Raw genomic sequence first — 16,065 nt, forward strand, 5'->3', positions numbered from 1 at the left:
ACAATCAATATAATCTCAAATTACAATTTAAAAAAAGTAGATGGAGTTAAACTCAATTGAAATTTCTAGGGTTTATAATTCTAAAGAAGGAATTCAAATTGACCCAAAAAATATAGCTATAATTAAAGCATTTCTAGACCCTAAAAATGTTAAGCAATTACAACTTTTTTAGGAATGATGAATTTCTCAAATAGGTTTTTACCTAAATTAGCAAAAATAACAGAATCATTGAGAAAACTATTAAAAATGAAACATAAATTTGTATGGTCTAATAATTGTAAACAAGCCTTTGAAAAACTTAAGGAATCAACCTATGAAGCAATAATGTTAAATTACCCTAATTTTGAAAAACCATTTATTTTAAGAACAGATGCTTCTAATGTAGGACTAGGAGCAGTATCACTATAGATAGGTGATTGTGAGAAATGGAAACCAATTCATTTTATTAGTAAGTCACTTACAAAAATAGAAATTAATTACTGAATAATAGAAAAAGAACTTTTGGCTATTGTTTGAGCACTCCAAAAATTACATCTATGTGTACATGGGTCAAAATTAACTATACAAGCAGACCATCAACCACTAATAACTTTAATGAAAAATCTCATCCTCTAGGATGTCCACTTCGTTGGATTCTTGCAATTCAAGACTATAGTTTTGATATTAAATATTCTAAAGGCTTTAAAGATAATGTTCATGATGCACTCTCTAGAATCACTCATATTCAAATCACTTCAAAAGATGAACTCATAGCCAATACTCAATTAATAGCAGAATTTTAACAACAAGATCCAAATATAAAGATAATTACATTAAACATAAGGAATAGCAAATTACAAAAACATTATTACATCAAAGGCAATGTGTTATATTATATAGACCATTTAAAAGAGCCAAAAATAGTACTCCCCAAAGCTTTGCAAACCCAATATCTAAATTATTTTCATGTTCATCCATTATTGGGACACCTAGGATTCCTTATATGTTTAGAATCAATTATAAGAAAGTTTTATTGGCAAAAATTTCATCAAGCAAACTATCTTAAAAATTGTACAAAATGTCAAACTTTCAAAGAATCGATAGGTAAACTAGTAGGCTTACTCCAACCCATAAAATTTAATAGACCATTTGAATTAGTAGCTTAGGATATAATCGGGTCACTTCCTGAACATGTAAAGGTAATTAAATCTTATAGTACTAACAAAATACCTTACACGATGGTGTGAAGTAAAGGTGCTACCGAATGTGACAACTAATTTAATAGCTAATTTTTTATTAGAAGAAGTAATTATTCAACATTCATGTCTGACAACTATATTATATGATGAAGGACAAAATTTCAAATCAAAAGTTATCAAAATAATATGTAAATGCATGGATGTGAAATGAACATTTGTATCTCCATACCACCCTCAATTAACAGAATGCTTAAATAAACACTAAAACAATTGATTTCCATGTATATGAATCTACTCCAACAAAAGTGGGACGAGGTTCTCCTTATGTACTTCACATGTATAGATGTTCAATCCAAGCTTCTATTAAAGTCACAGTCCCTTCAAAGCTCTATATGGCCATGATCCAATTTTTCCTCAAAAGAAAAACAACCAATGTTAAGACTAGCAATTCATAATAATTTAAAAGTTGCACAAGCATGGCAAAAACAATACTATGATGAAAATAGAATAAATAAGGATATAAAATTGGAGATAATGTATTGCTTTACTACCAAATAGAAAGAAAAGCCTAAATGAATCACTACAACATAAATAAGTGGATGCATATATAATAACCAATAGAATAAGGAAAAATACTTATGCAACAAAATGAATTGGAAAAAACACAAAATCAACAGCACACATAACATGGATCAAGGAGTTTTTTTCAAATAGTAACAATGATATAATGCAAGATATGGAGACGCAAAGAGAAGAACCACAATGGCCAAACTGGCAAGGAAAAGCAACATCATACCATGTGGGCCCAGGGGTGGGGGGCGGGTGAAAGGATAGTCCAAGACCCTCCCGTTCAAGAGTACCTACCCACATGGAGGTCAAGCATAAGGCCCACTCGACTGCCCAATGGATAACTCAACTATCGTTGTAACCAGCTCTCTAATAAACGTTGGTCCAAATTAAGAAGGCCCAACAGCATGGCCAATGTACTATATATATGTGATTCAACAAAAAGAGCAGGTAGCTTTTGCATCCTACTCAACTCTTGGGTTATTTTAATCACACAACAATATTTTGCACTAAGGGACAATTTTAGTCTTGTATGAAACTGGAGGCTGCAAGGAAATAATTGCAGCTTAACTGCGATTGATCGTTTAATTCTTATGCAAGGTGGCAATGACACAATTATGCATCCTTGACACCACACATGGCAACCCACCATGCATGCAGATGCCATTAGGGAAGAGACAAAGAATGTATGAGGAGATGATTGTTGTTCACTCAGCAAGACCACAAGACTATAGGCAAGTGTTAGGTTCGAATGGGCTAGATATGGTGGAGGTCGAAAAATCTATGCGCAGTGACTAGAGCAAGCATAATGAAGAATGCAAAGCTCATACAACACAGGTGTACATTGTCACAAGGCCTTTGTTAGTTTCTCTCTTGACAAGATCGAGGATAGATATGCAAGCTTACTATCTGCAAGGGTATTCTTGTACTTCATGGGCAGTCCTCCATTGAAAGATGAATTTGTTAGGTGGTTTAATGGGACCTATCAAGGAAAAGATACTCTATGCCAGTACAAGTTTGTGGGCAAGGGTTTCTATCTTGTCTTGCTTAGCTCTAAAGCGGAGAAGGATTGGGTACTTGCCTCGACAATTGGCTTTTAGGGAAACCTGGTGTATGCATTACTATGGTGCTCCTCTTTCTCTCTAGATGGAGTGCTTTTGCATGAGTGCTCGGTCTGGATCACTCTTCTTGAACTTCCTCCATGGCTTGATGATGTATCTAATATTGTTGTGTCTTTTGGAAAAGTGCTCTATGTACCCTCCATGGCTACGCCTTGGGGCCAACTCAAGAATGAGTGTTGCACACGAATACTTTGGAACCATAGAAACAAACCTCCCAACATGCTTCACCTCTGTGATCTTGTAGGTTTCGAGGTGTTGCTCCCAATCCAATTCTCACCCTTTCCAAATGCATGCTATCATTGTCGAGTGAGTGGGCATTTTCACTTGAACCTGTCTAACAAAAATGTGGGTGATGATGAGCCTCTTGTGCAAGAGCAAACCCCTCAGTCCATATCTCAACTCGCTGCTAAAGGTGATAAATCCAAATCAACTATTCCTTCCTTCTTTGTAGTGCCTAAGCCACCTAGAGGTAAGGAACCAGAGGCTATTGCCCCTCCTTCATCCTAGCAAGCCCCCACAGAGAGAGCCTAAAAACTCAATCCCCACAAATAGTGACAAGAATGGAGCACAAAAAGGCAAAGCCCCAAAGACACCTTAGGCAACAAAGAAAACCAGCTGCCCAAGATGCACGCACATAGGAAATCGTGCAAAGGTAACAACAAGTTGTCTCTAAGCAATAGGCACATCTCCCGCTAGTGGATAGGAACTACTATGCTCATATTAATAATCATGAACTCATGGATGTGCTGATTGACATGTGTTGAAGGCCCGTTTCTATCAGTCAAGGTCAACATTCTGTCATGGAATGTGAAAGGGATGGGTAGCAAGTTGAGGAAGCAAGTGTGCTATTCAGTCATTGTGAGGTACAAGCCTCATGTCATAGCATTGTAAGCTAAGTTAAGAGGATTGTAGCAGGCTTAAAATCCTAGGGTATGTGTGTTTCTATGATATGACTAGTCAAGGGTGAGGTGGCACGATACTTCTCATCAGGGAGTCACTCAATCAGCCCATCTCTTTATTAGAGAGCCACAGATGGAAGCTATGTAGGTGCTATGATCTATGCTAGTGGGAGGATTCTCACTATGGCATCAGTTCATGTAGGTAACATCTCTGCGGTTAGAATGTCTCAATGGTGGAACTTGAAGGATCAGATGGATGGTCTAGTCTCTCTCCTCATAGGAGACTAGAACATGACATGTGACTCTAGTGACCACTCTCACAATTGTTGATGCCTACTTAATGAAAAACAAGCTTGGGAGGACCTAGTCTAGTCATGTGAATTGAAGGACATTACTTTTCTAATAGCTGACTATGATTGCAGGTTCTTTACCTAGCATAACAAGCTGTGTGGAAGCACATGGTGGGCAAGTAGGCTCGACCAATGCTATTTGTCTCATAGGGCATGGTGGATTGGTGGTTGCCCCAAGCTTCAGGGGTTACATTGGATCATCTGCCAATCATGATGTCTATTAGGGTGGTACTCGTCACCAACATGAACATAGGCCCTCCTCTTTTCGGGTTTAGCACCTCCTTTCTAGATGATCTCTGGTATCTGAACGAAGCTAAAAAGCCCTGGAAAAGTCACTAATACTCTAGTTGCACTCCTGACTTTAACATGAAAATTTGCTCTCATTCTGTAACCTCTTTAACTAAGGATTTTGGCAAAAAAAGGGCCCAAGAGGGAGGACCTTGGATGTTTCTACAGCACATGTCAAACAGTGTATGACCTTGGTGCTATCTAACATGCCTAATGACACCCCGATCCAACATGTGCAACTTGAGGTGGAAGAATACTTGTGGTTCCAAGCAGAACAAAGGGTTGATGATGCTAGAATTCAGCTCAAAGGAAAATGACAGGTGCTAGGGGATGTGCCAAATGCATTCTTTCTCCAATCACTTAGGATGAAGCACAAGAGGGAGACGATCTCTGTAATTGAAGATTCAACTAAAAATCTTGTATGTGAGAGTCATTCAACTAGTAATCTCTTTGTGGAACACCTTGCTGATGTGGTCAACGCAGAACCTCCTTGCCCACCGTAGTATGAAAAGGGAATGGTAGGGTTTATTGGTGAGGTAATTCAGCCTATCCCCCCAAATATAGACTCACTGTTAGATAGACATATTGCCATTGAGGAACTCAAAGAGGCTATGTTTAAGATGAAGCCTAGGAAATCTCTTGGCATGGATGGACTTCTAGTCGGGGTCTTTTAAAAACTTTGGGAAGTCTACTCTGATGATCTCCTGAGGCTGGTCAATCACTTCTGATTATCAGGTTACATCATGGAAGAGTTCAATCAAGGGTTAATCAAGTTAATACCAAAATCCCCCCTCTATACCAAAGTCTCCAATTGGAGACTGCTCAACACTATGCTCAATTTTACCTACAAGGTATTCATTAAGTTTCTGGCTAACAGGATTCACTTTCTGCTCTCTAGGATTGTGCATTAGAGGCAATTTGGTTTTGTCCATGGGAGATGCATTCAGGATGATATTACGAACCTCATCTTCTCTATTGATGATCATGCTATGTCATCCCAAGCTGACTTTGTGTTGGTAATTATTGAACTTGAAAAAGCATACAATCGTGTTAGCTAGTCGTTCATCGTCAGGGTCTTGAGAGCTTTCAGATTTGGCCTGACTTTTATCATTATGGTCTCCTCATTGTTTAGAGGAATTTTAGTAGCAATGAGCATTAATGGGTTGATTTTTGAGCCTTTCAACTTGAGGTGCTCAATTCGGCAAGGGTGTCCCTTGGCACCCCTACTATTTGCTCTGGTAATAGACACGTTTCTACGGCGCATTGACAGGAGTGTGTAAACGGGATCCATCAAAGGTCTCCCTCTTCCTAATGGGGAAAACTTTACAATACAATTTTTGGTGGACAATAGTGCATCCATCATAGCTATAGATAATCTTATGCAAATCTATGATGATTTTGCCAAGCTCTCTAATTCAAATGTCAATGCAACTAAATCAGAGATTATGTTTCCGTCATGGAGGGAGCCTTAGGCATGGTTAGTTGGTTATGGTTTTAAGCACATTAAGCTCGGAGAGGTTATAAGGTACCTTGGTGCCCCAATTGGTGTAAGCTTAACCAACAAACAAAGATTTGATTGGTTTTATCAAAAGTTCAAAGAGAAAGTAGGCAAATGGTGAACAACTCCACTTTCACTTGTTAGGAAAGTGAATGCAACTAGAACAATTCTCACCTCAGCGGTAGTCTTTGCACCTTCTCTATTTGTCTTTTCAAAGTCCTCCTGGATGCAAATGGAGAAAGTTTTTAGGCAGTTCATTTGGACCAACCATGATGTTAGTAAGACACCACAAATTGGCTAGGAGATCTTGACTACTCATAGAGAAGATGGTGGCGCTGGTGTTGAAGCATTAACTGATAAGGCTAAGAAGCTCTCTTTTGGTTTGATTGAGAAAATGTATGCTAATTAGCCCCAGTCTATGCTACTGAAGCATTGGATTGAATCTAGCCATATCTATGGCCAAGTGTGGGGAGGTCTCAACTAGGAGGACATCCTGATGTGCTCGCAGCTAACTGTCAAGATTTCATAATCCTCTACAGCTCAAGCTCTAGTCAAGAAGTGGTAGGAGATCTTGGCTTAGGCATCATGGTTCTCCCCTAGCCCTAGGGTTGGTGACCCTTGCCTACAGCAAAATATATAGTTATGTCCCTATGCATTTGATCCCTCTATGGCTCCTATCCATAAGAACACGAGGCTAGCCAAGAAACTATTCTTGCACGATATTAGGTGTGCTGGTCTAATCTTTGGAATTGAGATTCACAAGAATTCCATTCTCTTGAATGGGTGAGCAATCACTTCTTCCTCGGTGTGGAAGAGGCAAGGTTTTTGGAGGAAGTGCTGGAAAGGATAAATGAGAACTGGCCCTTTTCTATAGTAGGTAAGCAATTGCCCATGACCAAGGTTGAGCCCAGGGGCTAAACCACTCTTTGTGCAAATCTGAGGGACTTCAAAGGCCCTAACCTGGCCATACCAATGAGCTTAGTGTTCAGGTGAAAGAAAGAGTTCCCTAGAGTGTAGACAGCAACGTGGAAGAGAAGGTTGAAGAAAGCCACACCTTCTTACCGATAGAAATTTTCCAAGTGGTGGCTCGCAATCAAGAAGCTTCTAGTCAGAGTACATCTAGCCAAACACATTCCCATTTCACCACTATGTCCCTTTTGTGGAAAGGTTGAAGAGGCCAAGAGGCATGTCCTATGGGATTGTCATTGTGTAGACCCCCTTGTGGAAAGCACCCAAGAAGTGGCTGGACAAAGCAAATTTGAAGTCTCACTTCAATTTTATAGAAGCATTCTATGTTGATGTCGGAGACCTAGATAATGCCAATTGGAAAATTGTTAGTGTGTTAAGTGCCTTAACTTTGAAGTTTGTCTGGAGTAAAAGAAATGATGCGGTCTTCAAAAGGTCTACAGGCTTAGTTCCTGTTGCTGACCAAGTTTATGCCCTTAAGCTTGAAATTTGGGCTACCCTCTTGGGCATCAAATGTAGACACTGGGTTTATAGCTTGTTTTGGAAGAAGTTAGCTACTTTGGAGTAGCCATGTCGCATCCATGATGTTGTAATTACTCTCTGTAATAAAAAAACCGCATTATCAACTCTTGGGTATTATATAACCGAATGAGAAAATAGTAAAATATCATGGGAAGATACCCTTTGCATTTTGCACGTTGATCCGTCCAGCCGTGCCTGACTGTAGGTTGTAATGTTGCAAAACCTACAAATTTTCCAGCGCAAAGTATATGTATCAGCTCTCGAACATGTTTTTTGATTGCGGGCCAGAGAACCATTGAGAGAGAGAGAGCTCGAGAGCTCGAGAGAGAGAGAAGATTATCAGTTCGTGTTTCTCTGCTACTTGTGTCGAATGGAAATGTATGTCAAGAGGTTGGCATTTTCAATTTTCTGGCAACGTTTTGCGTTCGCACCCCGGCGCAAACCACCACCCCACCAGGTAAACATGTTTTGATACTGCAATTTGCTAGCTATGGTAAGTCTCTGAGCACAGCTTTCTGTCTTATTGCTGCTGTTTTTGCTCTACTGATCAGGCCTTTTCTCAAAGTACAAAGCTCTTCAGCCATGAGCACCCCGCTTTCAGTCAAACGCGCTGTTCTTTACATGTCTCCAGGCAAGAACTGGGCTTTTTTCTCCCCGTGTGCACTGTGTTTTCATGTTGTTATTGTACTGACATGAGCTTTTCATGCATGACACGGATGATTTGTTGGCTTTTCTATAATTAAGACACGTGCTTTTATGTCTTCAAAGCAGTTTCGGCAGTGCATATTCTCTGTTTCCTTAGTTGCTTCTGCATTGTTAAAGGTGAAGGGCATTTCCCTACAGGGAAAGACTGACCCGGAAAAGCAGGAGTTTCTAGATTACCATTTACGCAGTCAAGGAGCTTCAGTTTGACATATCTTGGCATTGAAGAGTGCTCTATAGTTGTGAATAAATTTTGCAAAAATACAATAGAGAGAAACTTTGCAGGGTCCTTCCCTATTTCCATTCCAATCATCCATGGTTTCATACATAATTTGGGTGTAGAATAAGTCTCCCCTTGTGTCCCTCGCTTAAAAGGGATAAACCATGGTATTGTGAAATGCTCCCAAACCTAGGTGTGCCTTGGAGAGAACCTGATGTCGATGCTGATCGTACTAGAACCTGAAAATAGAGAAGAAACATAAGGGTTCTCTGTGTTTGTCAATAATGCCTCACTATAGCATACATGACCATCTTGTTAAAAATGCCTATGAGCATATGCGAACATGGATTCCTCACTATTGGCCAAACCAGCAAAGTGTCACCTCATGCGAGCTCGGGCTAGTAGCCAAATCCACTCTTGATCAAGTAACAACCCATCACGAACTTAGAAGTTGATCCTGGCTCCATGATTTGAAGCCTTGCTATACTTTAATTGATGCGAAAGGGAAGATCCTGTTTGGATTCTTTGCACCTGTATACCTATATAGATGAGACTTATCTGCCCTATTTCACCACCCTCTCATACTCCCTCTCTAGCATTGGAGAGTCCCGAGGGATGACAACATCACTTGCACTAGAAAGCAGTAGAAGAAGGGGCAACCAAGCCCTTCCCTCGATTTGAAAAAGATGATCCCTTTTGCGCCTTGGCTGGAGGATATAAGTCGAAGTTGGAGGAGGAGGAAGGCAATAGAGGAGTCCATATCTTGCTGCTGCTGCTTCTTCTCCTTCTTCCTCGAAGTCGCTAACCCTTTGCAATCTTTGTGCAAATATCTCTTCTTGCCATAGTGATAACACTAGCCCTTCAACTTTTCTTCTTGTCATCCATCTCTAAAGTTGCTGCCTCATTGGAGCCACAATGTTGAGATGAAAGCCTCCCATGTAATTGTAAAGAAGCCTCATGCTCAAGCAACATCGAGGACATATATATGAAGCTCGCTGGTGTTGATGATGTCCGAGTTTGCAAAGTATTGGCTACTCCATCAAACTTTGGAGGGAGCTTGTAGAGCATAGGCCCCACAAGATGAGCCTTTGGAAGGGCAAATTGCATGTGTCAAAGCTAATCTCATATGTGTGTAACATGAAGTAAGAATGATTGGATAGTATTCTTTAGCTCAAACTTTATCCGCTGGAGCTGTCCATATAGGGTAACTATACGCATAGTCAAGGGAGCCCTATACAATAACTAAAGCATCTCCCATATCGTTGAAGTTGTCTTGTAGGAGGTGACTGTTAATAGAACCTCTTTAGAGATACATTAAAGAAAAGCAAAATATGCATAGGCATCATGTTGGGAATAAAGGCCCTCGTGCCTTTAAATGTGCTCGGGTGTGAACACACCCTTAGCACTTGTACTTACACATATATATCTATCTAAAAACCTAAAGTGGTACACTCGTCATTGTACCTAAAAACGTGCATACTCTTTGCTCTGCTCTGCTCTCTCTCACTCTCTCTATCTCTTCGGGCCTAAGGAATTCCTATTGTCTCCATCTTCGTGCTTGACCCGTTACTACAAATTGGTATCAGAGCGGGCAAGAGACAACTCAGGTGTTGCAAGAGTCCTAGGTGGACTTGATAAGCAGCAATCGTTAGTGTCCAGTAGGTGTAGGAGAGGTAGTTGATGGACCAGCAGGTGGCGTTTCAGGAGTCTCACGTGTGTGGCAGTGGTGTGACAGGCTGGGTGAGTAGGCATTGGCCTGATACGCAGGGCAACCACTAGCCGAGTGGGTAGCGACGGGCAACAGCTGGCGACTAGCAGATGTGAAGTAGTCGGTTGCAGCAGCACGCAATGGGGCAGCAGTCGGTGGAACAGGTCCAGCGCGTGGTGGCACGGGCGAGCGGGTCAATGGACCCTGTCACATTTTTTTTCAAAAATCGTTTGTTCAAAAAAAAAACCCCTTTTGCCCCCTTTCCTTCACGGGCGTTCGCGCGGATAAGCACAGAAGGCAAATCTTTGTCTTGAAACTTGGGGGTTTTCACAAATTTGTGCCCGACACACATTGCAGTGTTCTCCGGACCAGAAATTGCAGACATTGAATGTGCAGGCCTCATAAATTTTGTTTGGGGATTCTCAAATGCAAGTGAGATTTTTCTTGGATGAGTCAATTTCACTGAAGTCTGTGCAATCTTGGCCCGAAAACTTGGGGTTTTTCTCAGATTTGGGGATTGTGATGCAGGACAAGACAATTTGTCTTAGAAATTGCAGGAATTTTGTGACATCTTGCCTTCGACATTTGGGGCTTTTCATGTACATGCACAAATTGGGTTGAAATTTACCCAATTTCTCGACATTGATGCACATTGGATCCTCGTGCAATTTGGGGCTTTTGCAGTTTGGTCAAAATTTGTGTGCCATTTGGTCATTTTATGTACATGTAGGTTCAATTCCATGTAATTTGGACATCCAACACTTGGAAGATTTGGGGGGTTTTGCTGAAATTGCTCTACTTTGGCAGAATTGGCTTGTTCTATGCATGATAGAGAAAATGCAGATGTGTGGTTGATGCTTTGAGCACAAAAAATTTGGGCCTTTTGACCGTGTGTGTCAAATTTTATGCCCGTGGGTACATGTACAACAGAAATTGCAGCTAAAATTTGGGATTTCTCATGTAATGTGATGTATATGCCCTTGGAACAGCTGTAATCAGTTGTGGAATGCTGTAGCACATGGTTTGGTGCTTCTGAAAATTTAATTACAGATCTGAAATCTGTGCTTCTACGTGGTCATTTATTGCTGGTTGGTACTTGTTTGTACCTTGATCACTTGGGTGACAATTTGGGCTTGCATTTGCTGATTTTTTGGTCACATTTGGGCTGAAAATCATGGCTGGCAACAGTAATCTCATGCACATAAAGAAGCTTGAAGGAGCACATAACTTTGCGGTTTGGCAAAAGCAGTGCTACAATATCCTATTGCAAAAGAAGCAGACAAAGTCGATTAAAACCAAAGGGGCAAAGCCCACAGATATGGAATAGGATGATTGGGATGAGTTAAATGAGCTTGCACGCTCAACCATCGAGCTATCGATTTTTGATGCCTTGTTGTTCATTATTGAAGGTTTGGATTCTGCATATGCTATTTGGACTTGATTGGAAGAACTATATGTACAGAAGAGTGTTGCAAGCAAAGTGTATTGGCTGAAAAAGCTTATGGATTTGCGTATGAAAGAGGGTACAACAATGTCTACTCACTTGAGTGAGTTTAACTCCATTTTCAGCTAGTTGGTTGCCTTGAAGTTCATGATTGATGAGGAATTTAAGGCTACTTTCTTACTTTGCACTCTACTAGAGAGTTGGGATATATTCAGGACTGCTATGAGTAATTCTAATGTGATCCTTTTATATGCTGATGTAGAGAGTGCTCTACTCATGGAAGAAATGAATCGGCAGAACAATGCATCCAGTAAGTCTTCCAGTGCTTTGCATACTAGGGGCAGATCACAGCAGAAAGGCAAATATGATAGCAAGGGACGCAATAAATCACGTGGCAAAGATGTTGAATGCCATCATTGTGGCGAGAAGGGTCACTTTAAACGTGACTACTACAAATGGAAGAAAGAGAAAGGAAAGAGCAAGAAGACAGATGATAGCAAGGAAGAGAAGAAAGATAGTCACCCTAAGAAGAGCAGTGTCAAAATTGAAGAGGTGAATATAGTCACTCATGACAGTGATAGTGGGAGTGATGTACTCTTTGTCTCTTCACACTTTGGTACACATGCTTTACTTGCAGATACAGATGATGATATGCATACTTGGATTCTTGATTCAGGTGCTTTCTTTCATGTCACCCCTCATTGTGAGTGGTTCTCTGACTATACAGGGGGTCGATATGGTGTTGTCCATCTTGGGGACAACTATGCATGTGACATTGCAAGTATTGGCAGTGTGTAGTTGCAGTTTAAGCATGGCTCTACCTTCACACTTCAGCATGTACGGCATGTACCGTAGCTCAAGAAGAGCTTGATTAGCACAGGGCAGCTAGATGATGATGGTTTTCATATCACCTTTGGTCATGGACAATGGAAGATCTGTAAGGGATCTAGAGTGATTACCAGAGGTTGCAAGAGTGATACTTTGTATCCACTTCATGTATCTAGTGTGCGTGACCATGTTGTTGCCGTGACTGAACAACCAAGCGTTTCTTTGTGGCATGGTTGGTTGGGACACATGAGTCAAACATGAATGAAAGTGCTTTCTTGTTTGGGTTACTTGCCTTGTCTTCGTTATGCTGATTTTGAGCATTGTGATCATTGTATTTATGGTAAACATGCACAGACGTCTCACAAAAAGTATCTTTCTTTGAAATATTCTCCTCTAGAGTTAGTATATTCAAATGTACGTCATATGCCAAGATTATCTTTAGGGAAAAGAAATATTTTGTTACCTTTGTTGATGATGCTACACGGAATGTATGAGTTTACCCTATTCGTAGCAAGTATGAAGTGCTTGACAAGTTTAAAAAATTCTTGGCATTGGTTGAAAATCAGACTAATAAGATACTTAAGTGTCTTCGCTCTGACAGTGGTGGAGAATATGTATCCAAGGCCTTTCAGGCATTTTGTGACAACAAAGGGATAAAGAGGGAGCTCACTGCCCCTCATAATCCATCCCAAAATGGAGTTGCAGAGCGTATGAATCGGACCATACAAGATAAGGTCCGTACGATACTATCTCATGCTGCATTACCCCATGGTTTTTGGGCAGAGGCTGTTATGATAGCCGTACACTTGATTAGTCGGTCACCAAATAGGTCTTTTTTTGGGGGGGGGGGGGAGGGAGTTTCCAAAGAAGCGTGGTTGAGCAAGCCACCTCCATATGCTCACCTGAAAGTGTTTGGCTGCGAGGCTTTTGTGCACATTCGTAAAGAAAAACGCAACAAACTTGAGTCAAAGTCCTGTAAATGCATTTTCCGAGGATATGGCGATGAGGGTGAAATGGGGTATAGACTGTGGGATTTCGAGAAAAGGAAAGTAGTACGCAGCAATGACGTTATTTTCCGGGAAGATCGCATGCATAAATAACTCGAAAAGATTAAGGAGGTTCGTAGGGTTGTATTCCGGGAAGAAATACCTTTTGGGCAGCAAAATGTGCCCACTGTGGAGCAGCAAATACCTGCTGTAAATGAACCTGTAAATGCAGAAAATGATCAGCCAGCTATTGCCCATGATAATGAGCCACTACGTGTGCAGGAATAGCTAGGACAGCAAGTTGTTAATACTGATTTGTAGGCTGAAATGCTAGGACAGCATGCTGAAAATGGAAATTTGCAGGAATAGCCAGCAAACAATGATCATTGGGTTAGGAGATCGTCTAGGGCTACTAGACAACCTAACAAATTTGTTCCTGGTGCAAACAATGTGGCTAATTATGTCATGTTGATAGACTGTGGTGAACCATCTTGCTTCAAGGAAGCAATGGAGAGACAGGACAGCAAGAAATGATATAAAGCCATGTTGTCAGAAATGGAATCTCTTGAGAAAAATGACACTTGGGACTTGGTGCAGTTGCCTAAAGGGCAAAAAACACTTACATGCAAATGGGTTTACAAAATGAAGATCACTTTTGGTTCCTCACCAAAGTACAAAGCAAGATTGGTTGCAAAGGGATACAAGCAGGAGCATGGAATTGACTTTGATGAGATTTTCTCTCCTATAGTCAAGATGACTACATTGAGAACCATTTTGGACTTGGTTGCAGGTGAAGATATGGAGCTCATACAGATGGATGTAAAGAGTGTGTTTTTACATGGTGATCTGCATGAAGACATATATATGCAGTAGCCTGAAGGGTTTGTGGAAAAAGGGAAAGAAAAGATGGTATGTAAACTAAAAAGGAGTTTGTATGGACTGAAACAAGCACCAAGAGAATGGTATCATAAGTTTGATACATTCATGCAGTCTCAAGGCTTTCATAGAAGTTAAGTGGATCATTGCTTGTACACCAAGAAGGCAGCGGATGGCAGCCTGATTATCTTGGTTTTATATATAGATGACATGCTGATTGTTGGCAGGGATACTCATGCCTCGGATTCACTGAAGCAAAGTCTTCATGGCAGCTTTGACATGAAGGATCTTGGTGATGCAAATCACATTCTTGGCATGCGAATACTTAGAGATAGGTCAAAAGGATTGCTCTATCTATTTCAACAGGAGTATATCTCCAAGGTTTTGCAGTGTTTCAATATGGAGGGGGGAAAAACAATTGGGGTTCCATTGCCTCCATATGTGAAACTCAGTGTAGAGGATAGCCCTACATTTGATGATGAGAAGGATGAAATGGCCAAGATACCATATGCTTTAGTGGTTGGGAGTTTGATGTATGTGGTTGCTATACGTCCTAACATTGCCTTTGCAGTGGGAGTGGTTAGCAGATACATGGCAAACCCTGGCAAGAAGCATTGGGAAGCAGTGAAAGGTATTATGAGATACCTCAAAGACACAAAGGAGTTGTGCATTTGCTTTGGGAAGTAGAACTTAGAAGGCATCTGTTGTTGGCTTTACGAATGCAGACTATGCTAGTCATGCGGATAGCAGGAAGTCCACTTCCTGGGTATGTGTTTACTTTCACAGGAGGAGCAGTCTCTTGGATTTTCAGGTTACAAAAGTGTGTTGCATTGTCTACCAACAGAGACAGAGTATATGGCTGCCACTGAGGCATGCAAGGAGGCTTTATGGCTTTCACGTCTGGCGGGAGAGCTTGGCATCATAGAGTTACCTGTTCTCAATTGTGATAGTTAGAGTGCTATCATGCTAGCACGGAATCCCGTCTTTTATGCAAAGACGAAGCACATACAAGTGAAGTACCACTTCATTAGAGATGTACTTGACAGCAAGAGCATTGAGCTTGCCAAAGTGCATACAGATGATAATCTTGCAGACCTTCTCACGAAGGGTCTTCCAGCAAAGCAGTTTGCTCATTGCTGACAGATGATGGGAGTTGGATAGATATATGTATTTCAGCTTTGTACATATTTAGACTTAGTTGATTCTTTTCTCCTCTTTAGGTGGAAGGTTGTTGGGAATAAAGGCCCTTGTGCCTTTAAATGTGCTCGGGTGTGAACACACCCTTAGCACTTGTACTTACACATATATATCTATCTAAAAACCTAAAGTGGTACACTCATCATTGTATCTAATAACATGCACTCTCTGCTCTGCTCTGCTCTGCTCTGCTCTCTCTCACTCTCTTTGTCTCTTCGTGCCTAAGGAACTCCTATTGTCTCGATCTTCGTGCTTGATCCGTCACTATACATCATTGGAATGCCATGTAAGCATAGCTTTCTCATGGTTGTCTTGGACCCAATCATTAGGAAGAGTGGGAGATTGAGGATGCTCAATAGCTCAAGAAACCATGTACCATAATTACCTCTGTACAAACCATGCTTTCATAACAACATTCCATCTTAAGTAATCAAGACTGTGAAGTTTGTCATCAGTAGAACAGTGAGGAGGAGCCGTTTGGAAAGGATAGGAAGAGAAGATAAAGAAGAGAGAGAGAGAGAGAGAGAGAGAGAGAGAGAGAGAGAGAGAGAGAGTTATATTAACGTCTACAACAGGCCAAGTTGGCCTATGAGACCAAAATGTTGCATACAAATGTCTGGGAGATTTCAAAAGTCCCAGTGAAGCTAACATTTATGCTATGTTGAACTAAATTGAGTAGGTACAAAATGATATCTGGACTAGATACAATCTAGAG

The 16,065-nt window shown here is 40.9% G+C and overlaps 1 protein-coding gene across 1 annotated transcript in view; it reads left to right on the top strand.

Annotated features, from left to right (window-relative positions):
* The first annotated feature begins 7,567 nt into the window (after positions 1 to 7,567).
* Positions 7,568 to 16,065, top strand: part of LOC148033103 (pentatricopeptide repeat-containing protein At4g18975, chloroplastic-like) — a 59,663-nt gene continuing 51,165 nt past the window's right edge. The window contains exons 1-2 of the mRNA XM_087683832.1: positions 7,568 to 7,846; positions 7,941 to 8,020. Of these exons, the coding sequence (XP_087539958.1) occupies positions 7,760 to 7,846; positions 7,941 to 8,020 (167 nt within the window). The 5' untranslated portion in view covers positions 7,568 to 7,759. The remainder of the gene's footprint in view (positions 7,847 to 7,940; positions 8,021 to 16,065) is intronic.

Source organism: Lygodium microphyllum, chromosome 8 (assembly GCF_053477565.2).
Source record: "Lygodium microphyllum isolate KBCC chromosome 8, Lygodium_microphyllum_v1.1.10, whole genome shotgun sequence".
Lineage (NCBI taxonomy): Eukaryota > Viridiplantae > Streptophyta > Polypodiopsida > Schizaeales > Lygodiaceae > Lygodium > Lygodium microphyllum.